General features: G+C 36.9%; 1 protein-coding gene across 2 annotated transcripts in view; it reads right to left on the reverse strand.

Annotated features, from left to right (window-relative positions):
- Positions 1-1,884: 1,884 nt before the first annotated feature.
- The window catches only part of FCHO2 (FCH domain only 2), a 96,410-nt gene continuing 74,223 nt past the window's right edge, over positions 1,885-24,071 (reverse strand). For both annotated transcript variants that reach the window (XM_026866767.1, XM_026866766.1), the window contains exons 17-25: positions 23,631-23,734; positions 21,471-21,600; positions 16,785-16,896; positions 16,023-16,178; positions 13,790-13,922; positions 10,922-11,121; positions 8,742-8,806; positions 6,128-6,292; positions 1,885-5,904 (exon numbers count right to left, since the gene is read on the reverse strand). In XM_026866767.1, coding sequence (XP_026722568.1) covers positions 5,882-5,904; positions 6,128-6,292; positions 8,742-8,806; positions 10,922-11,121; positions 13,790-13,922; positions 16,023-16,178; positions 16,785-16,896; positions 21,471-21,600; positions 23,631-23,734 — 1,088 coding nt within the window. In that variant the 3' untranslated portion in view covers positions 1,885-5,881. The remainder of the gene's footprint in view (positions 5,905-6,127; positions 6,293-8,741; positions 8,807-10,921; positions 11,122-13,789; positions 13,923-16,022; positions 16,179-16,784; positions 16,897-21,470; positions 21,601-23,630; positions 23,735-24,071) is intronic.

The raw sequence follows: 24,071 nt of genomic DNA on the forward strand, positions 1-24,071 counted from the left end.
AGCAGGACACTGCACTGCTGCTGTCACACAGGGGACGAACTGCTTCCTGAAACATAAATTACGGTTTTACCCTTTTTGATCAAAACCAGGTTATTGTAGGACTGTTTTAAGCTGGATAATCCCTTGGAGGAAAGGCTAGAAAATGCTATTTGCCAAAACCCTCTAAATTCTAATGTGTATTTTTGTGGTGTCTCTTGGGGATCAGCTGGCAAAAGTGCTGCCACTTTGAGCAATCTGGAAAGGTCATAGCTCAGGGAAATGGGGGAACAGGTTCTCCACTTCTCCTTCTAGGAAACTTGTTGCCTGGAAGCAGAGACTGATGCACTGAAGTGAACTATGCTGCCCATGCTCGGTCAGCATGGAGTGAAGTAATGTCACATTCTAGCTCATAGCTATGTGGACAGAGCAGCACTTCTTACAAGGGAAGACAACCTGCATGCTCTCCCACAGTATTAAAGATAAAACTTCAGTTTTGAGAAGGTTGAGGGTCTCCTTAAATATCTTGCAAAATGCTGAGAATAGCTGTAATGGCCATTGACATTTTTTTAAGTTTTCACCTCTATGGGAAAATTGTGTCAAATACATATTCTTCCCCTTAAACTAAAGAGAATGCTGGAGCCCACATTTGTTTTTCCATGTATTTTCCTTATGATGTCTCCTGTGAGTATAGTGTTTGTTCTATATTGCCTAGAGAAGTTATGCCAGTTTGTTCATCTGAGGCCAAGTTTCTTGTCCTAGATGTACAAGATGCAATTCTTAGATCAAGAAATCTTCTGCATTTTATATCTTAAATAAAACTATATTTATTCTGTCTTCTCACTAGAAGTGGACATCCAGCCTACTGTTTGTTATCAAGTGACTCAGAACATGGAAATGTGATTTCAGCAGGAGAAAAGATGCAGCAGCATTTGGCTATGGGAACAGACAGCTGAGACTTGGAGAGATGTCAGCTACAGAGATGGCAGATCACAGATTGTTACATTCCTCCTGTGCTCACATACCCAAGTATTTAGTGTCTAGGAATGCTCAGAAGCAAAAAAGGACTTGCATACAGATAGATGCTGAGGGATTCTGACATGTGGAGGACAAACTTGTGTTCAAGAATGAAGTCAGGTGCTTAGTCAGGGGCTGAAAGTTGTGTTTGTTTGAACTTTGGTTCTCTGTCAAAATTCACAGTTCTGCAAGACTCCAGAGAAACAGTGTGCAACATATGTGAAAGGTAAGTAACTTTTTGGGCTTGGGTTGTTGTGTTTTGGGTTTTTTTCCTTCCCAAGTTGTACTGGTGCATCTTGCCTGGATGCAATGTCTCATCAGTATTAACACTGGGACAGCTTTAAGATTTTTCTATTAGTGATGAGTATTGATAAAACCTACCAATTTTCCAGTAGTGGAAAGTGGAAGACTGTGCATATTATAGAAGGAGTTTATCTATAATTATAAAGCAGGAGGGGACATCTGGAGGGCAGAACCAGCAATTGCTGTAAAAATGGGCTGCTTCATTTACCCGTGATGAAGAAAGAATTGACTCATCACTGAACATATGACCACTGCTAATTTTCTGGAGCAGAAAACATGACTTAGGAAATAAGAACTTCAAGAAGGCAGACTGGGTGATGCTAAGAGGAAAGAGGAAAAGTTGAATCGTAATCAGAGTGGTGAAACTGGCATGATTTATGGCTTGTGATTATTAACCTGCTTCTTAAAAAAGAAACAGCTGAGTTTTAATAATTAAAAAAAGAGCTAAGTTACAGAACAAGGCTTTTTAAAAGAAATACAGCTGGGATAATGGCAAACAAAATCATACTTTAGGCTAAAATTAAAATAGCCATCCCAGATTTAAAAAAAGAATGGATCCCAAAGGAAGCAAAAGCACCTATGGAAAAGGCAGAATTTTAGTATTAAGTATTTAATAAGTAATCCAGAAGAGACCTCTTGTGTTTTAAAAATTATTTTATTCTCTAAAGGCTGTATGTTTTCTATTTGTTATTGAATGAACTATGGGAGAACTTAAAAAGCAACATGTCAGTAAAAACTGAGGTCAAACTGAGTTGAGAAGGAATACTCAGTACTGTAATAATATGCAGAGTTGAAGATAAACATTGTTTTCAATTAAGAGGCCCGGTAATCAGTCCAATCAAGTGCACCACACAGTAAATATGTTATTTGCTGCTTTAGTACCCTGAACTGTTTTTAGCTTACTCTGTCCTTGGAGGAATTCCCAGTTTTTTTTCTTGCATGCTCTAAAATTGCTCTTTCATGACAACTGAAATGGAAACCAATTATCTAGCAATTCCAAGAAAAAAAAGGTACACAGATATTAAGATGCCTATCTTAAGCTTCTCAAACACACAAGATTTGAAATGTAATCCTTTCTGGCATGATGCAAGACCTTCCTTTCTAGTTAGATAGCAAAATCCACTACACCTGTAACTCCCATGCTGTTCCAGTTGATAATCAAATACCTTAGCTCCTTCAAATACCCAACATAAATATTATTCGGCAGTGGTAGAGGTAGTCAGTTATCCCTGAAAAACTACCTGATCATGTACTTAGATAATCACAAACTTGCTTGAGCAGTATAAATCCAGTTTATAGTAGTTGTGAGTAGTATGTGGGCAGTGGCTTACGGTTAACAAAGGTCAAATGCTAACAGAACTGCCATAGCAGTAATCTCAGACACTACGTTCAGTGAATACTAGAAGAACTGAGCAGCGCTGTACCCTTTTACATCCTTAACCAATAACTGAGGATGCTGAGGGACTCGAAAGGAAATGGCTTGTGGCCTCTCCATGCCATAGTCTGTTCATTGGCCATTGTTGAAGACAAACTACTGAGCTAGATGGACCATTCGGTCTGACTGTTGGGCACTTGAATTCTTCACTCCTGCTTTTCAGCAAAAGATAGGAATCAAGCCCTTGGACTATTGCTTTCCAGCATGACAAGAATGGTACTTACTGCAGTGATATCCAGCCAGCTGAGAAAGTCAATTTAATAAGTCATTACTAAACTTACACAGGCTGTGGTTATCAGTAGGAAAGAAACAGATTCAAATGCATTTGTTCAGTTTCAACTTCTGTTTCTGTGCTTGCAACTTAGAAGGAATATTCTCAGGCTGCTGAAGTAGTACTTTAATCGCCTACTTTTTTTGACTAGTGGAACATAAATCTGAATTACTTCAATCAAATTTTTTTTTTTTTCCTGTGCATTCAACAAAATATAAGCTTATTAAGGAAGTTAGGGAATGTATTTGATAGCACTATTTACAAAGGGCAGTTCATGTCTACAAGTCGAGATTTTTCTGATAAACATATCTGGAGTTTTACCTAATCTAAGTTATTAGTTAAGCATATCAATTTAGTAAACGCATAAGTAATTGCAGACATCGCGGGCATTCCAGTTTAGTAAAGATACAACTCTTCGCAGAAGTCATCTTTCCACCTACCTTCTCTGTGATCTTTTTACATATATAGAAGAGTTCATATACTATCTACCCCGTGTCACTTAAAAATCAATTAGCACTTCTAAAATGTTCAATACAGGCATAGTTTTCTTCTGTTATCTTATTGCTTAGAAGCTCTGTGGGACTAACTGCAAAAGTATAGGCATTATAAATCAGTATTTAAATTATATATTACATGTTTATTATGGGTGCAAATTTTTTAAAAATTTACATTTTATGAAAAATCAGAAGTATTTACAATTTTTCTAAGATAAACTTGTATGCTCTAATTTACAGTCTGACGTAGTAACAATTCATAAAAATTCAGATCCTTTAGAGCTGTGTTTACAAATCAATTTTCTTAGGAGGCAGCTACAACGGATATTGCTGTATACACAAGCAAGAACCAGCTTGCTATATACGTGGGTTTTTTATCAGATAGCTACAGGTACTTTTTACATTGTTTCTGAATTTCTTTACAAAAAGTCTATATAAACTTGTATGGCTTCAAAATTGTAACCTGCACCCAATGCAAATGTATGTATAATCACCTGAATGAAGGCTAGTTTAAAAGTGCTGAAACATAACTACTTCATTTAACTTAGAAATGAAAGTAATACTTGATTAAGAATAGCAATAGAGTTTTGAGTTTTCACTAACAAAATATTGTCATGTTAAACACAGTTTGACTGTAAAGCAGATTACAATTAAGATTCCAGTAAAAAGACTGTACCATTTGATGAGTTAAAAATTTACCATTCAATAAGATTAGCAAATTAAGAGCCAAATCTACTCTTCCAATCAAATCTACAGTACAGTATGTACTTAGTGCTAACAACGAAACTCTCCATCTGCAAAACTGTGTGATATACATTAGAATTTATGCAGCCTCTACAAAGCTTAATTTCTTGTAAAGCTTCAGCAGTCCAAGTCGTTACTGGTTTTGCATGAATTAGTTCAAGCATGTTTTATGGTTTTAATAGACAATTTGAAATAGATACTGGTATTCAAAATGGTCACATGAAATTTCCATGTGCAGTTTATTGAATTATTTTGCCCCAATACTTTTAATTTCAGCACTGAAAAAATACTTGACAATACGAAGATATAGAAGATTTTCTAAATTAGTGACTTACTTTAAAAAATGCTACTAATGTGTCACTTCCCTGTGCTTAGGCTGTGGCAAGCAGATTAGATGACAATACAAATATTAAAATTGGTGGCTAAGGAAAAGATTTAAACTAATAGAAAGGGCAGTACTTGTCATCCTGCCGCCATAGAATACCCTTCTATAACACTATTCCTTCCAAAGTACTATGTTTACATTCACATCACACAACCCCAAATCCACTCTTAAGTCCAAAGACTTGCAGTCACAGTGAAGGGAAATGCTGTTTGCTTTTACCACTGTTGGTGATTTTTCAGGCATCTCATCTCTGGTGACTTTAAAGTTACTGTATCAGTGTTTCAAAGACCTGCATGATGCATCTCCCTTTACTATGACCACATTTATTGCAATTACCCCATGAGGAAGTAATCCAGTATTTTAAACCTCTTTTAAAACAATCTCCAGTTTTTGCAAATCTGCCTTCTAAATAAATCCCAGTCAAAGGATTTTTTATAAAGTTGTGTGTATTATACAAACACTGTGCTTTCTTGATGAAGAGCCAAACTTTGAAACAGGAAGTGAGGCACGTGAATAAAAAATTGGATAGGCACAGGCTTTTTTTAAAGGCACAAATGTTATGCATTTCATAGAAAAATAAATTAAATCTACAGCATTAATTAAAGCAAACAAAACACCCCAAAAATTTACTAAATGCAGAAGTAAATCTCTGCTGTCTTTTGCAATTTTGTAACACATTGCACTTAGGAAAAAAAACCTTTATAACCCAACTTACATGTTAATAATATATGATACAGGAGCATCAAGTTACATTTCTTTTATACATCTCTAACTCAGCTGGTTTTGTGGCATGAGTGGATAGACGAACTACACGAGACTTTGCCTCTGCTTTCTTTAAAAAGTGGCAATTAAGAAATATGAAAAATTAATATTACTTATGGAAAGCGCAAATATTTCTTAATTGCTCTCCTACATTTTTAGGCTTAATGTTTACAGTATAACATACAATTCCATACTTTCATTGCAACTATGGACTAATATTTTAACTTCATCTATGTAAATTTACTGAAATTTCAACAATTTTCCCCAAATATTGTAGTTGATCATTTACAGACAGTGTTGAAGTTAACTTCAGTGCTATTATAAAGTAATTAAAAGTTTGCAAAATGACTTTAGAAAGTGCATTTTCTGTACTTCAGCCTCAAAGTTGGTCAACATTTTGAAAAAATTAATGCATGTTAATATAGTGTTTAAAAAGTAGAGAGGGCAGAGTGAGCTTCTTACACTCCTTTGATCCAATGGCTTTCTTGGGTACATCAGCAGTCTGCCATATACCGTCCTGAAAAATAAAGGCAGATTTTCTGCAGTCAGTAAATAAAACAGATTTTTGTCACTGGGAACAGTCTGAGTAACTATGGAAAATCAAAAACCTCTGAAACAGTTTTCAGCCATGTTTTAATTAAAAATAACTATTTATGCATCACTTATCTAACAGTTTCATATTTTATAATTTATAGAATATATAATATTCATTTGGATATACAAGCATGTCAGTGTCTTACCAGTGGCAAATCTCTTCTTAAGGAGGGAAAGCCGATAGCCAGTGCCTACAAGTTCCACATCTACTCCTGAAAGAGTGCTTCCTTCACTAATGAATTGCACTGCAAGCGTTGCTGGTTTACTGGGTCCTTCTGAAAGTTCAAATTTTGCCCTGAGGGATCCAGAACCTATACAAATAACAAAACAGAAAAGCTGGTTGATTTGCAAGAACAAGATGATCTCCCAAAAATTTCAGTAGTAAGAAGTGAAACTAAGATGGTGATATTTGAGATCTATTCCTAGTAGCAGTCCTACATAAATTTTCAAAGAGATGAGCCTACAGGTCTGTTTTTCCAATACTCTGTTTAAGACAATGACTAGTGAATGATTTAAACAATACACATTTCTGCAGATTATACAGAATATGTGTATCAGACAGTCTGGTAATCATTGGTAATTATTACTTGAAATATCTGATCAGTCCCTATAATATTTATGCTTGCTGGTCTGTAATGACTTAATATTATACACTTATCTTGTATGTAGTACTTTTCATTAGCAGATTTTAAAGTACATCAGAGTATTTAAATGTTGTCACAATCTGTCTGGATGAGCGTACATAAACAAATTCACTGAAAGAAATGCAGCTATGCAGTAATATATAGCTGCATTCTTAGAGGAAAGAAATTCTTATTTTTTCTAATAAAGTCAAAGACTGATTAAATACTTTTCCCCACAAATTTCAGTTAATTTCTCAGAGATAGTAGTAAAGTGTCATCATTTTGATGCTATTATGAAGCAGTAATAGTTCAAAATTACTTTAAGTATATTTCTGTAGTCAGTGCTGGGGAAAATGAGATTTAAATAATTAATAATGGAATAATTAAAGTCAACTATTTTTTACTTCTTTAAAACAACTTGCTATTCCTAGTCAATAGGAACTGCTAAATGACAAGGAAAGTTAGCAACTGAAATGTTACTGGGATAAAAGCAGGAATTAATGAATGAAATTGTTTTATGCAACGGCTTGTTCTTGATAAATGTGGCTTAAGGTCAATTTAATTTCTTCAGTAGGTCTGTCATAGTTTGGGTAAATTGGTACTTCTTTCCACTGTAAGCATGGAAACTCAAATATTTAAGTGCTTTGAAAGTTTGTTCTGTGTTTTATCTCTGTCTGCAACTGACAGCTTATATAATGTGTTGGATCATAAAAAAACCCAAACCAGAATAAAGTACACCAGAATAAAGTACACCAGAATAAAGAAGACTTCAAGATGTTTGTCCTAGTATTAACAGTGCTTGTGCAAGTTCTGCCTTTGTTTCTGTAAGTGTAAGACCAGGATAGTATTGCTTCCTTTTAAACACATAATTGTGAGTTCTATGTGTTTATACTCAAAGAGGAAGAAAGATGGTGGGAAGAGAAGGGAATATAGCAGAAGCAGTGGGATATGTGCAGTTCTACTGAACACACACAAGATGCAATCTGCATCACTGGCAGCCCATTTTATGCTGTTCTGCGGGTGTATGTTTTTTATGCTGCTCTTCATCTGGCTGCATTTGTGTTTTAGTGTGATTTTTTTCTTTTAAAAGAAGCTCTGCAGTTTGGAAAAGGAAAAAAAAAGAGGTCTATCCCTATGTAATCATAATGAAAGACAGGTGGCAAAGAACTGTGAGGTCAGTGAAGGGCAAAGTACACCAGACTACAGCAACAATCTGTCAGATAAAATTCTCTCCAATTTTTGTTTGAATGATGACCACAACTTTGCAGTCTTTGCACAAATAGAAGAGGTCCTTCCTTTCCAGGCTTGTGGTTTCTAGTCATATTTACATGCAAATCTGCTTTCTTAATGCCCTTCACCAAATTATTAACAAGGGCTAAATGCCTTTCCTTTACACCATGAATTAATTTCTCCACAGAGGCTTTGAGGATGAGATGCCTCCCTTTGGCTCCTATTTTTCTGCTTCAGAAAAACACTGCACCTACAGGGGCTGCAAGGGCTGTGACATCAACTGGACCTCCCCGAAAGGCAGCTGGGCAGAGCATAACTAGTGGTACCTTACAAAATGCTATATAAATTACCACTCCAAGCAGATGTGTATAGATTTTTTTTTTTTTTCCCCTGGAGTTCTATATGGTAAAAACAAAGACCCTCAAAATGTTGGTCAAGAATCATTTATGGTTGAGTCTATCTCAGCACAGGACTTTGGGATTTTTTTTTTTTCTCCTTTCCCCCAGTTCTTCCACTTACCTCTTTCTACTTTATTTCAGTTGTCGGTGTGTGAAAAGACACATAGATTAAACATATTTTCCTTTGAATAACTGCTCATTTCCAATCTGCTCATCCATTGATGTTAATAATTTTCTACCTGGTCTAAGCTCCCTTTTAGAACTACTAACTGTTTTCAGGGGGCTTCTCTATTTTTACTTTCACAGCTAATTAATAAATTTATATTTTGACATCACACTGCAATGGAATCTCTCAGGAGGAAATTAATTGAGAAGGATGTGAACTGATAAATAGGATACAGCATGAGAAGACATGAAAACAAGCATGAGGGTGTAGAGGCTAAAATAATAGCCTTTTTGCTGTTACAATTTTTCTGTACAAGAAAACAAAACAAAAGAGGTTAACTTGCCTCCATTCTCAGACTTCTCTGAAATACTAGATATTTTCCAATATGCTTTCATCTGCTCTGCATTCCTGTAAGAGAATGGTAGATTAGTTATAAGCATCAGTTTTAGCATATTATTTCCCTAGATTTACACTAGTATGTTACACACATCTCTACATGGAAGTTTATAAAAATACTTGATCACTTTAAGGTAAGTTTCTGGAAAACTATACAAAACAACCAGGAAAAGAGAAGGGTGTGTCTGCATTGCCCCACAGCAGCAGAACTGAAGTACGCGCCACCTTTTCATGCAGCTAACACTGTCCTATGCCCGGTTATGGCTCCGTAACTCGAAGCCCTCTGTAGCCTGAAAAAGCAAGGACAGGCCAACACCCTGGGAGTAGTTTGAAAGCTATGTCTTTGTGCTTCAAGATGGTGGTATGAGGGGAAGCAGTGGTGATTGTTCTCCCCTATGTGAGACTGCTGGCAGGATGAATCTTATTCCATTTCCATTCTAGTAAAACTAGTTGGTAAGTGACACAGGGTTTAAACTAAATTCTGACATTGTAAGGGGGCAGAAAGGGGCACCAAGCACCAGAGTCTCTAAACTGACAGGGCATTTTAATTCCTGGAGTACTTTGCAGCAGTTCCATCAAAGGAAAGTCAACAATTTAAACCTCAGAGCAGCAGTGCAGATGGGTTTGAAATTGCTTTTGGCATGGTTTATCAGGAGTTAAATGCTCACACAGGTAGCACAGATGGTAGTGGTTACTTGCAGGACATCAATTTACAAAACATTTATTTTTAAAAGAAACAGCTGCCCCCCCTGCCATCCACTAGACCAAACAGGTAGCACAACTAGAGCTTTCTGTGACATGACTGTATTTTTTTTTTTTTTTTCCAGTCAGCTTTACAGGCTCAAACAGCCTTGTATAGTTGCCTAGGTGAAAGAGAATCGGGGCTCAAGTCCCTTAATCTGATGAATCTGTAATGAAACTGTCACTGTGATTTGTGTTTTCCTAGCTAACGCTATGTGTTCTGCATGGGTGTTTCTGCTCTCAGGCTGCATTACAGCAGGGTTTGTGGAAGAAGCCTGGGCAGGAACACTGGCTTCATCGGACATGTTGTTCAGGCAGGATAATGAACCTGTCCTTGCTCAGAATAAGCTTAAGGTGATTTGATTAAAAATATTGCTCCCTTGAAATACCAAGTCAAGAAAGATTCAGTCTTGCTAGGATTTTTTCCACTTAAAATGATACTGTATTACTACTTAGTCCAATTAACACATTTAAATGTATTGCCTCCAGAAACATCAGAACTTATCTCGTAAATGCAACAAGTTTATTTTTCTTCTGAACCTTGCTTTCTAAGGTAAACTGATCTGTAAGTAACAAGGTTAACAACGCCAACTTGGTATTCTTTTCCTTCTCCATGTTAAAAAGACCCTCTTGGAAATAAATAGTCCAGGAATTACATTACAGCTGGGCAGGTACCTGCATGCTGCCAACCTACATGCACAGTGGTTGAATTCTACTCACCTTTTGCTTCAGGGATGTACCACTCTGCCCAGTCCCACTACACTCTGCTTGTTTTCACAAACTTGTAGAAGCATAATTACCGGAGATCTGTGTCTCACTTTCAAGTGTTACTGTAAATGCAGGCTTAGAAGGTGGTGGCAGGTAGCTGCTAGTCAGATAATAATCTGCATGACACTTGAATTGAGAGACAATGCTACCTGGCTTATGAAGAGCTTGCTCCTCAGTTACTGAGGTTTGTTTTAAAACCATTTCAATTAGAAGGTAATACTTAAGCTAGAACAATCAAGAAATCTTTTCAAGAACTGCATTTCTTCTACTCTATGGATATATTTACACCCACAGAGAATATTTTTTAGCCATTAAGAGATTTTGGTTTTAAATTACTATATTAAAAATGTCTATCCAGTCTATTGGCCAAAAGAAGGCAAACACTGGATATTTCATAAAGGCTTGTATTATTACAGTTGGAATAGGTGCATATTGTCTCAGTTTATGTGAACTGGCTACACATTATCTGTTTTGGACCAGAAAATGTTGTAAACATCTGATACTACTCATTTTATCAAGACCAAAACCACTAATTGTTTCTTTCAGTGAAAATTTTCAGGCTATGACACTAATGAATACACCGAAATAAATCTGAAATAATAGAAGTATTCATATTACCATTTTGCAGGTGGAAGTGATTGCATGTTTGTGACTCCTCCATCTACTGGGACCACAACCTGGATATTAGATAGCATACTAGGCACATTCATAGACTCTGGATTGTACTTATAATCCACTCTCACATCAGTAGTGCTAGCATTACATTTCCAGTAAGTTGCAAGGTTCAAGGGAGTGGACTGGATGCCGTTTGAAGATACCTGTGTAAGAATAAACCATTGAAAGCAGCTTGATTAAAATACTTCCTTTTTGAGCAGAATTAGGGAATGATGGTAATGAATATAACTCTTAAATCGTGACAAAATATCAAGAGAACAATTGACCTCTGAGTCCTTAATCACAGAATTCCTAAGACTGCTGTAGCCTAAAGTAATTCCCATTCTTTTAATTTTAAATTAAAATAATTAAAGAAAAGGTTTAAACTCCCTCTGGCTCATGAGGCTCCTTCCTATTCTGGCTTTTACAAGTCAAAGTAGTTTTGTTTCAGTCTTGTGTTCTGCCTCACACACAAAGCATGCTTCCAACAAAATGACTTAATTCTTAGCAGTTATGTGCTGTACTAGTTCAGCAGCCCAAGCAGCCAGCAGCAGAGGGTAATACCTGTCATTATGGGACAGGCATCCAGTAGAACAGTTCTCACCCATTCAAAACATTACTTTCCTGCTGCAGGAGGGCTGAATGCTGCTTCTGTAGCTGAGATTGTGCTACTGCCCTGCTGTGTTTCTACCACCTTCCTAGTCTACTTGAGGAACCTCTATGTCCAGGTGCCCCCTCTCACCTTTCCTTGGCAGCCCAGAACATTTTCTGTCTGCCAGGGCTTTCACCTGCCAATGACACATTTTTCCCTGACAGCAAAGATCTTAAATAGATACCATACTTTCACAATACTCATTTCTGCAATCCACAGAAGTGTTTTCTTCCATTTTTCTCAGGAATTCTGTGTGCCTAAACATGCTTTTCATAGATTCAGTATGCCAAGATTTTAAACTATACTGGGAGTATGTGGAATCTACAATGGTATCAATAGCTGGACTGACAGGTTGTTTTGTTTTTTGATGTAGACAATTTCTCAGATGTTCAACCATTTAAGTGCAGGCCTAGCAAATGCCTGTTTTCTCTCTGAGGTGAGTCTATCTGTCTTGAATTTTCATGAAGATTTATTATTGACAGGCAGAACACCTTCTCACAGATTCACAGAATAGTTGAGGGTGGACGGGATCTCTGGAGGTAATCTGGTCCAACTCCCCTGCTCAAGCAGGGCCACCTTGGGCTAGCTGCCAGGACCATGTCTATATGGCTTTTGGATATCTCCAAGGATGAAGACCCCACTACCTCTCTGGGCAACCTGTTCCACCACTGCTTGGTCCCCCTCACAGGAAAAAAATGTTTCCTGATGTTCAGGGGGAAACCTCCTGTGTTTCAGTTTGTGCCCATTGTCTGTGGTCCCTGTCACTGGACATCACTAAGAGCCTGGCTCTGTCCTCTTTACACCCTCCCTTCAGGTATTCGTATACATCATTAAGGTCCCCTCCTGAACCGTCCCTTCTCCATGCTGAACAGTCCCAGCTCTCCCTCACAGGAGAGATGCTCCAGACTTCATCATCTTTGCGGCCCTTTACTGGACTCTCTTCAGTATGTCCATGTCTCTTTTGCAATGGACATCCCAGTACTCCAAGTGTGACCTCACCAGTGCTGCATATAGGGGAAAGATCACCTCCCTTGACCTGCTAGCAATATTTTGCCTAATGCAGCCCAGGAGAAAGTTTGTGGCCTTTGCAGCAAGGGCACATTGTTGGCTCATGTTTGACAACATGTCCCCCAAGTCCTTTTCTACCAAGCTGATTTACAGCTGGGTAGTTCCCAGAGTATATTGGTGCATGGGGTTGTTCCTAACCAGGTGCACTTGTTGAACTTCATGAGGTTCCTGTCAACCTGTTCCTCCAGCTAGTTGAGGTCCAGTATATCCAGAGGGTCCTCCCAGTTCAATGTCATCAGCAAACCTGTGGAGGGTACATTCTGCCCCACCATTCAGATTATTAATGAAGCTGTTAAATAGGACTGTAAACTCAGTATTGACCCCTGGGGTATACTTGCTAGTTAAGGGCCTTCAACTAGACTTCATGCCACTGACCATTACCCTCTGGGACTGCCCATTCAGCCAGTTTTCAGTCCACTTCTGTGTCTGCTCATCCAGCCTGTACTTCACCAGCTTCTCTATGAGGATACTATGGGAGACAGTGTCGAAACCTTTCCTGAAGTCTAAGACAATATCCACTGTGTCCCCTCATCCACCAGGTCAGTTATTTCATCACAGAAGTTTATTAAGTTGGCCAAGCATGACTTTCTCTTGGTATATCCACCCTAACTATTCCTGATGACCCTGTCCTTCATGTGCCTGTAAATGGTTTCCAGGATGAGATGTTTCATTATAGTGTGAGAGGTCAGAACGTCGCATGTTCTCATATATTACAATTTGGCAGCTACAGCATCAAAACTTATGTAATTACAAGCTCAAAGACAGTACAAACTCAAACAACCCCCCAAGCCCCTAAATACAGAGAAAATTTGGCTCTGCTAACAAATACCTAAAGAAGCAGTGTTTGAAGCTTGCACACATGAATTGGAGTGACATGAGAGCAAGCTGCAAGAGGTCATGAATCCAAGGGAATGAGATGAAGCATAGCAGGAATGCACTAAGCCTGGGCACAGCCTATGCATTGTAAGCAGTGGCATACCCAGAATTGGTCTAGATGAGGGATGACAGTTCATCTGCATGCTAGCAGGCAAAGAACAATTCTTTTAATTTCTGTGTAGACATAAAATCTGCCAGAGTTCCTTAAAAAATTCCAAAGGGAAAAAAGTGTTTACCTGATACTTTAAAACATCCACATTGTAATAGGATGCAGATGGATTCTGTTCTGATAATTTCTTGAGGTAGACAGTTATAGCTTGCATGTTCATCCAAAAATCCTTAGTACTGGAGTCACTTTGTGACTGATCACTACAAAGAAAAGTAGGAGTCAGAAGGCAACACTGATTTTTATTTTTATGAATGGTTAAAAAATTAAGACTAGATCATTCCCCTTCTTCACTATTTCAAGCAAGAATTTGTTCTAGTGCTTTGTAGCACATAATTGTACATTCCTAAATATTAAGACAAATTAACTACTTGTTATATCTGGTAAAAATTCTCCTTCCAGGTTGTGGAGCAGTGATATTCCTCCAATGATGATCTGCATCACAAGATGGAGTTAATGCTGAATTTGCATTTTACATTTAATAAAACACAATTTTAATACCATTAGGTGCTGTGAGGATGTGGGAGGTGGGTATGAAAGTTGTAGTTGAAAAGGGATGTTATCCAATTTGGAATAAATCCTAAAATTATAATTAGTTTGGGTTATGATGTAGCTTCAGGTGCTGTATGGGTTACCATACTTTCATATATTTGTAGAGAGTGTAAGCTTTCAAATTTTTTTCAATTAAAAGCGATTTTAAAATTATTGTAAACAATTGTTTTGCAGATACTTACAGATACATTCAATCATAGAATTTATTATATCACTTCTCTATGCAGGTAAGAGCGTACATGACTGCAGAAGCAAAATAATGTTTGGGAGCTACTGGAGCGTGGTGTTCGGCAGATCAATAATATCTTCAGCTCTGTTTGCATCAGGTTTATTTCGAATAAGTATAAATCTTTTAAGAAAAGTGATTCAAACACAAAATTCAAATCACTTAAGAATCAAAGACCTCCTCTGAATGTCTGTGGATACAGTGAGGAACTGCATCCACCCCTAAGGAGGAGTAAATATGTAAAGTAAATATGACCACAGTATGCATACAGTTAAATATGACCCCAATGGGTTGAATATCCTAGGACAGTGACTTACGTACCAGTAGATTGTCCAATTTACTTAAAATTTGGTTCTCAATACACTGCTGTGATTCAGGAAATTTCCATTTTCCATAAAATATGTAGATAAACACTTATCACTACAGAGGCCTTCCACAGTTTAAATAAATAAAACCAGTAGTAAAATCTTTGTGCTGTTCCACAGCCAAGTGCAATTCAAATCAGAAATTCTGGCATCACCTCAAATATCACTCTCATTAAAAACTTTAATCGCTATAAATACTAAGCAAATGTAGTATATGATGAAAAGTCCATTACTATATGAGCATAGCTTCATAAATATCCATTACATGCTTCCTTTCTAATTAAAGATGAAGTGTTACAGCACAGACAAGAACAGACATTTTCACTTTTTTTGCAAAACACACTTTTTCAGTATAATTCACTGTCAGATACAGCTCTGCTAGATTTTCAGTTATAAACTATCATGTCAAAAAGCTTAATTTTGTATGAATTATTCAATACATTAAGTATGAATGATCAAAATGAAACTAAATATAACAGAATGGATGCATATGGTTTGATTCTGTATTTCAGTAATTTAAAAAATTGAGCATCTAAAAGCATTTAACTAATTTTCAAATAATTTCTCAAATAAATTAAATAGAAACTGCTCAGCTGAAACAGTTCTCTGCTAAATAATTACAGCTCTTATAATTTTCTTTAAAAGATATCCAAGTGCTGTAATTTCAGCAGTTATCCCAATCAACAGCCTTTTTTCTTAAGAACTCTCCCAAGCATCCTGCTACACACTTGAGAGAGTGTTATGTAATGAATCAGATCTACTGAAGAAATGATACAACCTAAGAATACACTAGTAAGTGACAAATTAGATTAGGTGTAGCTCTGCTACTTGTTTTTCATTTAAGGTTACTGTTTCATCATTTATCTTACCGGTGTTACCACTGTATAAAGAAATAATATATAAAATGCATGTAAAAGCACAACTACATTTACAAACTATTTTTCATGGCTCCTGTTACACTCAGCACAAGTTTCAAGTCCAGTAATGACTAGATTTTTAATGGTGACAGGGAAGAGGACTCAGCTGAGCAAGATTAGTTCAGGAAATTAAATTATGTATAAGCAAATCAACAAGACTGTAGAGAATTCCGATTTACATATACAACAACTCACATTTTACAAATCATGTAGGTTACTATTATATTAAAAAAAATACAAAACCTGTATACAAGTTGTGCATTTGGAAGAATCTGCTCTAGTTTGCTTGTGTTTTTCACCCTGAAGCACAGCACAGCTGGAGATGGGTTGCTGGTGAAGACTTTAATAATCCCACTTGGGAATGACACTGTCATATCACCAGTTATCTTCACGATACATCTAGAAGAGAATGAAAACATCAGTTTCATTGCAACTCATTAACTACCTAGTTTTAATATTAAAGCAACCACTGTACTTTCACAGTCTGATGAACTGAATTAAAAGCAGAAAATCAGTTTCAAATTAGGGTAATGTGACAATGTATTGTCACTCTCAACTTGGAAGTCAGATGAAATAAAGAAAAAAATCTTAGCTGGTTAAGCATACAGTAGGCTTGGTGGACATTTTCCAGGCTTTGAAAACATGGCAAAACTATGCTTAGGCAAGGCCTAAGTAGCATAGTAAGGGATGTGACAGAAGGAAAGAGGTGCTTTTAGCTGCCCAAATTTACATGTAGCACCTATCTGACTACGATAAAAACCCTTCTCATTTTCAGTGTTCTCACTGAAAACGTTTTTGTAAAGCAGGGATATATATGAACTTGTAGCAAAATGCAGGCCAATACAGAGCAATAAGCCACTGTTGTCACTTACACTATGGAAAAAAATCCCTCTTTGAATCCCCCTTCCAATTTTATATACATTATCCCCAAAAATATTAAAAGCAAACCCTGTGTTTTCTTATTGTAACTTATTACATTCAAAACAATTCACTATTTAAACTAACTTTGTGGGGTCTGCTCCTTTAAAGTAGGCGTTAACAGATTCAGTAAGGGCTACTGCAACAGGCAAGGTGTCCTGGTTTCCAAGGCTGACAGGGCTGGGACCACGTGAAACACCTAGAATACATACAGCATATAGGTTTAATTTTCAAAAAGCTTAGCAACAGATTTCAGAATGGTTGACTACATCTGCAGTTTTCACAAAGGGTACTACCGTCAAGGTCATAGTAGTGTCTGAAGTATTACTTGAAAAGTATGTAGAAAAATGTAAACAATCGTACCATCAAAACACTGCTTAGCAGCCTAAGAAAACAGGACTATCAGTATGACATTATGTAAATGGACAGACACAAGGAAATATATACGAGACGGAGGAATATTGCATTAAAATGGCTAGTGATAAAAGTCAACAGATCCAAAGGAAATTAGACATTGACTAGAATACTTAAAAAAACCACAACACCCTACTGTATGCTTATTTCATGGAAAAAAGTATGATAAAATGGTGATGGAAATGCAAAGAATTCATTTACAGTATGCATGAATTTAAATGCAAATACATTAATATTACCCCACATAAGTCAACTGCTGAACATTCTTTTAACTACTTCAGTCAACAAAGATTACAGCTCCCATGCAGGTATTGTTGGAGAAGCCTTCACATATGCCTGTGCCAACACAACACATTTCTAATGCATAACTATAAAAATCAACTCAGACCTCATGCTAAGGCTTTTTGAAACGTGTGTCTACAATTGACAAAACTGATTGTCATGGGATTTTGCTTTTCAACAATTTTCTATGTGTGTACTGAATGTAAAAGGCAATACTGGAAGTCCCATCCTTTTATTAGTTCAGTAGTGTAGTGCAGAGCATCTTACTAATTTTTTGTACCACTGCTGAAATGGCCTGTATCACATACTATTACCATCACAAAGGAGGCACAATCTTTCTCTTTTCATGAGCAAAATGAGACATTTTTCTTTCATACTACTATAAAGTAGAAACAAAATGCTGCCATATAATATTGCTCATGGCAAACTAATCCTATTTACAACAGCCTTCTGAGCTCTTTCAGAAGCAATAAGGAAGTTGGGAACTTGTTCTTCTCAGAAGGTCTGAGATATTAGACCTTACATTCAGAGATAAGTGAAAGAAGCAGAAACAGAGATTAAAAGATAGGAGTTGATGTAATTCTGCTACCTCATACCTCACTCTCCATCATGATTTCTTGCCTAAGATAGTAAAATGTTCCGAATATTTCTCAGCACCATCAAAAAAATCTTAGTGCAACATTTAGGCCTCCTTAGATCAAAAGTGAACACTTGTGACTAGACTATCAAAACCAAAAATTCTTAGATGAGTAAAAGATTATGATGCTGGCTACAAAACACTGATTTACTTTTTCAACATGAACAGTAGGTTGGTTTTATTTATTCTTTCAGACAATACATAGGACATGTTTCCAAAGTCTTCTTTCTCTCCCTGAAAAATACCAGTAAAAGCTGTGATTTTCAATAGTCCCAAAAATTCAGAAATCATGGTTTCAAGAAGCAAATGTGCAATAAAATAATGAGTTAAAAACAGCCACAAGTTCTGTCTGGTGAAATACTGAACACCAGAAGTATTCTCCACTAAAACTGAGTGCCAAATATGCACTCAATGGATGTGCCACTACCGTTGCCAGGGTGTGTTACTGTCTTTTCCCCCAATTCACTAAGGAACAACAAACAACTGCAGAGCAGATCGGAGGTGATTACCCCACATTAATTATGCCAGCTTGTTTACAGATGTATAAATTATTTTAACATACTATACTTATAATGGCCTCTGTATATTTTTTATATTGATATTTGAAAATCATGCAGAGTAATGCAAATATATAAATGATATTCCTATCAGTAAAAGACAAATACTGATTTCTTGACTGAAGAGTGAAATTTATTAGGAATAAGAACACTATTTTTACTTTTGTTGGGAAATATCAAAACAAATATATATATATGTGTATATACATTTCTCTAAGATGTCTTTGATGGACTACAAATGAGATAGCTTCTTTCTTATCTGCTTTGCCCCCACAGTTCATCATGTTTTGATTCATAAAAATCTATGCATTCTCCTAAAAATCAGTAAATTGAAACAAACGTAACTGCTTAACCTCACTTTTGTTGTCTTGCTGCTTTGTCACTGTTTTGTTGTCTTGCTGCTGAAAATAACAATGCAGTGCAGTGATATCCAGCTTCAGGGTCTTCCATACCTGCTGTGAGCTCTCAGAGGGATGGGATGTCAAAGAGCTGCACCAACGTGGCCGCATGCATCTCAGGCTGCAGCCCAGCTCCAGGCTCCAGCTCTAGCACAGTGACAGCAGAGCTGGCTGGCTTTGATGCCCCATCACCTACCTCAGCCCTAACCACCATTAACAGCCCCAGAGCTGTGCTGACACAAGAGCTAGTGACACAGCCATGCAAACAGTTGCACTGACACTCTCAAGGAGGTTGCCAAACTGCATTATTGCCCCCAAAAAGGGCAAATAAATAAACAAACCTGCTCAAATTGGTTTAGGTCAGTTTAGGAACAAAGATACATAAAATTCTAATATTAGCTAAATAGCTGTCATGAAAATAAAATTTATTTTTTAAAAAGATTACCTATATTATGTGTATTTTCAAAGATTTCTATTATATGTAAATATAGAAACATTTTTATCTGCTTGCTTTATGAGACTAAGGATTGTCAAAGTAAAAATGTATTCAAGTTACTTGAAAGAAAGTAGTAGTGACAAACTGAAGAAGCAAGACCAAGTTTCAGCTTGATTGGTGGGGGGATGGGGCAAGGATAGAAAAAGGTTACATTATATAAAACCAGTTCTATCTTTTGGTGATTTCAACAACATATAACTTGTTAAGTAGTTGCATTTTCAAGCTACTTGCATCTGCCAGATACCAGAAATAGCTGAAGAAATTCGTTTCAAAACAAATACCATTTCATTAGGTATAGTGTATTAGGATGATTAGTTAACATGTAAATCTGCTTTAAGTAAAATACCTGGTGGTGTCTCACAAAGCTTTTCAATTGTAGGAAGATTTCCAATCAAAAGATAAACCTCTATTACATTTAAATGAAACAAAGCATTGCAAAAACCCAAAATATTTCAAGCAAAAATAGATGTTAAAAAATTTAATATAAATAAAAATACTTTGCAAATTAAAATAAGGCTAAAGCATAAAAGAGACATTAATTATACATGCCTCCAAGTTCACTTAGGAAAAGATAAATGAATCAACGCCCTGTTATTTGTAACAAATGGCGCAAGGGAAACACTGGATTGTGCAAAAGTCAAAAGAATACACAGTAGTGCAGAGTATATCCTCATGCCCTGAAGTTATTCAGCTGTCTGCACTGTCCTTCCCAGCTCTCCAGGACTATTTAATTCATACAGTCGGTGCAGATGGAACTGGCCTTGTTTATTTTTGCTAGGCCAGGTTAAGAACCATGTCAAACTTTGGTGTCAGCACACACCTCCTTACCTCTTCCCTCACCTCATGATTTTATTCTGTCACTGTCTCCAACAACACACACTCAGAGCTGGGGATATTGATGCTGCTGCCACCAACTTTTGGTTCCTTGGCACCAGTGTTGAGGCCTGAAGATGTGAACCGGGATGGACTTTGTCAACCAAAATACCAGTTATCTTTCTGTGATGCTTCTCAGCATTTGGGAAACTGGTGGACACTGAACTGTAGCAACTAAGGCTGGGCAGACCTTAGTAGCTTTGGTCCTGCACAAGGTGGAAACAGCTGCAGTGCATTCAGTGCAGAACTCCCACTAGAAGCTTTGCAGATGCTCTTCTGAGCTGCTGAGCCTGGGCAAGGAATCCTTGGCATCAGTAACATTCACAGCTAACTGAGCGTTAACTCAAAAACCAGATATATCTTGGGGCTGAAGTGGTAATGTTCAAAAATGAAATACTTAAATTCTGCTACAGAAACAAGTTAAAATGTCTAAAAAGATCACACACACCCCCTCACTCCCAAGTCTCCTTTTACTTTGCTATAGCCAAATATCAAAACTGAAGTACTTTCCTTTAAAAACATCAGAAAACCTGAAATTAGTGGCAACACATGAAGACTGATTTGCTTTTCATCTTTATCTTTTTTGTTTGGTTTTTGTTTTGCTTTTACTAAACACTTCTGTTTAGCTTCTATACTTCAATAACTTGGAAGAAAAAAGATGCATTAGTTTAATTTTTTTTGAAACGCAATTACAGGATAACAAAATAAAAAGAACATAGAAGAACTCAATTTTGTGAACATTTATATGAATTCAAATTTATCAGTATTCAAAATATTGCTGGACCTATACAATAATATCTTCAGAACAAACACATGATAACACGTTGTGCTTGACGAATGCATATACAAGCATACCAAATAAGAATTCATGGAGTATTACTTTTGAAAAATATTTCCCTAAAGAACATGCCATAACTGGATCTATGGTCTAATCTAACTGAATCTACTGTCTCTCAGTGTCATTTAGAATCAGGTATCACAAAGGATGCTTGAACTACCTAGACTGGACTCACATATGGAACAACTAAGTCCAGTGAACGGTTTTCCTGACAAGTGAAACCTAGTGGCATAATTATGATATTTCTAAAGTAAGTTGAAATGGTTAATTTAACTTACCAACTGTAGGTGTGTTGGCAGCACTGAGGGAAGCAGAAGAGGATATTGAGGAAATGCTCTCTGCACGTGCCAAGGGAGCTGCAGGAGGTGGACTTGAGTTAGAGGTCAACGGAGGACTGAATGGCCTAGGCTGAACAAAAGAAATTACAACAGTATTACACAGTGGTTTTAAAGAGATGAAAAAATGACTGTAAATAGAAATGTTCTTCATTTCATGTCCCAATCAATTTCTCAACATAGTTCCTTTAATGCCTTATCCACCCTAGTTTTTAGTATAAAACAAAGAACTTCTATTTTCCACTGGAATCAATTCCATTATTTAATAGTTTATCATTGTTAATTTTTTGCCTGGGTAGTTAAGTCTAATATATTTGATTATGTAGCAGCCTGTCAATAATTGTGCCATAACACAGTAGCAGAACATAAGCCCTACAGCCCTGTGCTATGTATGCAGCAAATGTGGATTTACAGAGATAAGGAAGAGCTACTAACATAACTGAGAGTCCAGCAGAGGGCAACTAAAATAGTTGGGACTGGAGTACATGAGAGAGAGGAACAGGCTGAGGGACCTGGGTTTGTTCTGCTTGGAGAACAGAAGCTTAAGAGATCTACTAGCAGTCTTTTACTAGCTAAAAGGAGGTACAAAGAAGGTGGTGTCAGGCTCTTATCAGATGCAACAGCTACAGCAAAGGAAATTTCAGCTGAACCTAGGGAAAAAATTCCTTCTTGTTACCTTGTGATTAAACCCTGGGACAGGTTGCCCAAAGAGACTAAGATCTCCCTCTCTGGAGTTTTTCAAAACTCAGCATGTTCCTAAGCAACCTGACGCAATTTTGAAGTTGGCCCTTCTTTGAGCAGGAAGTTGGCCTAGAGATCTTCAGAAGTCCCTTCCATCCTAAATCTATGGATGGTTTTATGATACACTTAACTGTTAAGGTATTAAACTAACTAATGATCATTTTGGGATTAAGCTATCTAAAAGGCACTAGAACCAAAGAAGCATCTATTTTTTGGCTGAGTACTGGCTGGATTTCTTATTTATTTAGGTCCAATCACACTTTTTGCTGGGTACGAGGCTTTTGTACAAAATATGGGAATTGTAAAAGGAGTTGATATATATTAAAGCTGAGTGACAATCTTCCACTTATATCCGGATAATAGCCAGTTTCTAAAACAACAGTATAAAATGAATGTAGCTTTGTGCACAATCATACTTTATAGCAGAACAGCTCCAGATAAATTCTTCTCTTTATTTATAATATGAAGAATAGATTCCTTGGTCTAAGAGCAATTACTAAAATTTTATATTGGAACGAGAAAAGAACCTCAAAATGAACCCTATTCTGACCTTTCATAACTGCGAAATAGTTCAAAAATGTTTTGGTTTTGTGAAAGCATTAAGACCAGAATTTTGTCCGTAACAAGAATATGCTGAAAATATTTTGCTACTCTGCAAGACAGTAAGAGTATCTTACCACGGTAACATTTTTCCAAGTCAGTAAGTCAAATGAAATCTAAAGACTCCTCATATTCACAGAGGAGATTAAGTGTAGGTTGTTTGGATATGCTGGCTGTGTATTTGTATTCTTTGCCACATTCCTTACTGGCAGGTAGACCTGCACTGCAGGCAGTGAGCAGGATGCAGGCAGTGTGCAACCTCTCAGTATGCTGATGGGCAGCAGCTGCAGTCTGCCACCTCCCTTCTTCACCAACCAGCACCAAGAGCAGGAATAAGTCACAGCAGGGCTACTTGTGTCAACATGACTGATAAAGATCTACTTAATACCATTCATTCCCTGAAGCTTTGGTGATTTCCCTAAATCAATGGATCTTTGTTAATAACTTCACTAGTATTTCACATTTTAAAAACTTCAGCCTCATACACATAGTATACTTTCATTATCAAATTACTGGTTTGTTCAATTAAAAACCTTCAGCTGATGCAAAAATTATGTTTTGGACCTCTGTAGTTATGATAAGAATTATTTCATTATAGTAATATAGTTATCATACTTCCAGGCCTATCCAACAATGGTGAAAATCTGCGTATGTGATTCCTTGAACACTGGATGGAAAGTAACCCCACTGTAACAGTGTAAATGAATGGTACATCTGAAATCAAGTTACAATGGAGAATAAAAAAACCCAATCAATACATACTATTTCATTAATCCCACTAAGTTTCCCGGTAGACAGCTTTGGTCTTGAAGCAGGCCTTGGAGGGGGTACAATGGTGCCTACAGAAAGAGGAGTTGTGGGCCTTGCTGAAAGAAAGCAAATTTAAGGAAATTAGTATTAGATCACACTGAACATAAATACATACTCACTTTAATAGAATAGCTGGAAGTTACGTTTCTATTAGAAGTTCCTATTTTACAAGCTCCATTTTGTAAGATTTGACACTAACCATAAATGCTTTTAAAACAGGGCCATGTGATACCCTGAAAAGTGACTCTAAAAATGGCATCATGGGCTTTCTCATTGCTCTCAAATGATTTTATACCAACTGTTCTTGGAGGTGTGTATGTAAAAAGATGGTTTTACCTGTGTTTCCTTTGATGTAGAGTCTATAGATTCAGAATATAGCTCAGTCTTTCATGT

This window comes from Athene cunicularia, assembly GCF_003259725.1.
Source record: "Athene cunicularia isolate RWA chromosome Z unlocalized genomic scaffold, athCun1 chrZ_part4, whole genome shotgun sequence".
Taxonomy (NCBI): domain Eukaryota; kingdom Metazoa; phylum Chordata; class Aves; order Strigiformes; family Strigidae; genus Athene; species Athene cunicularia.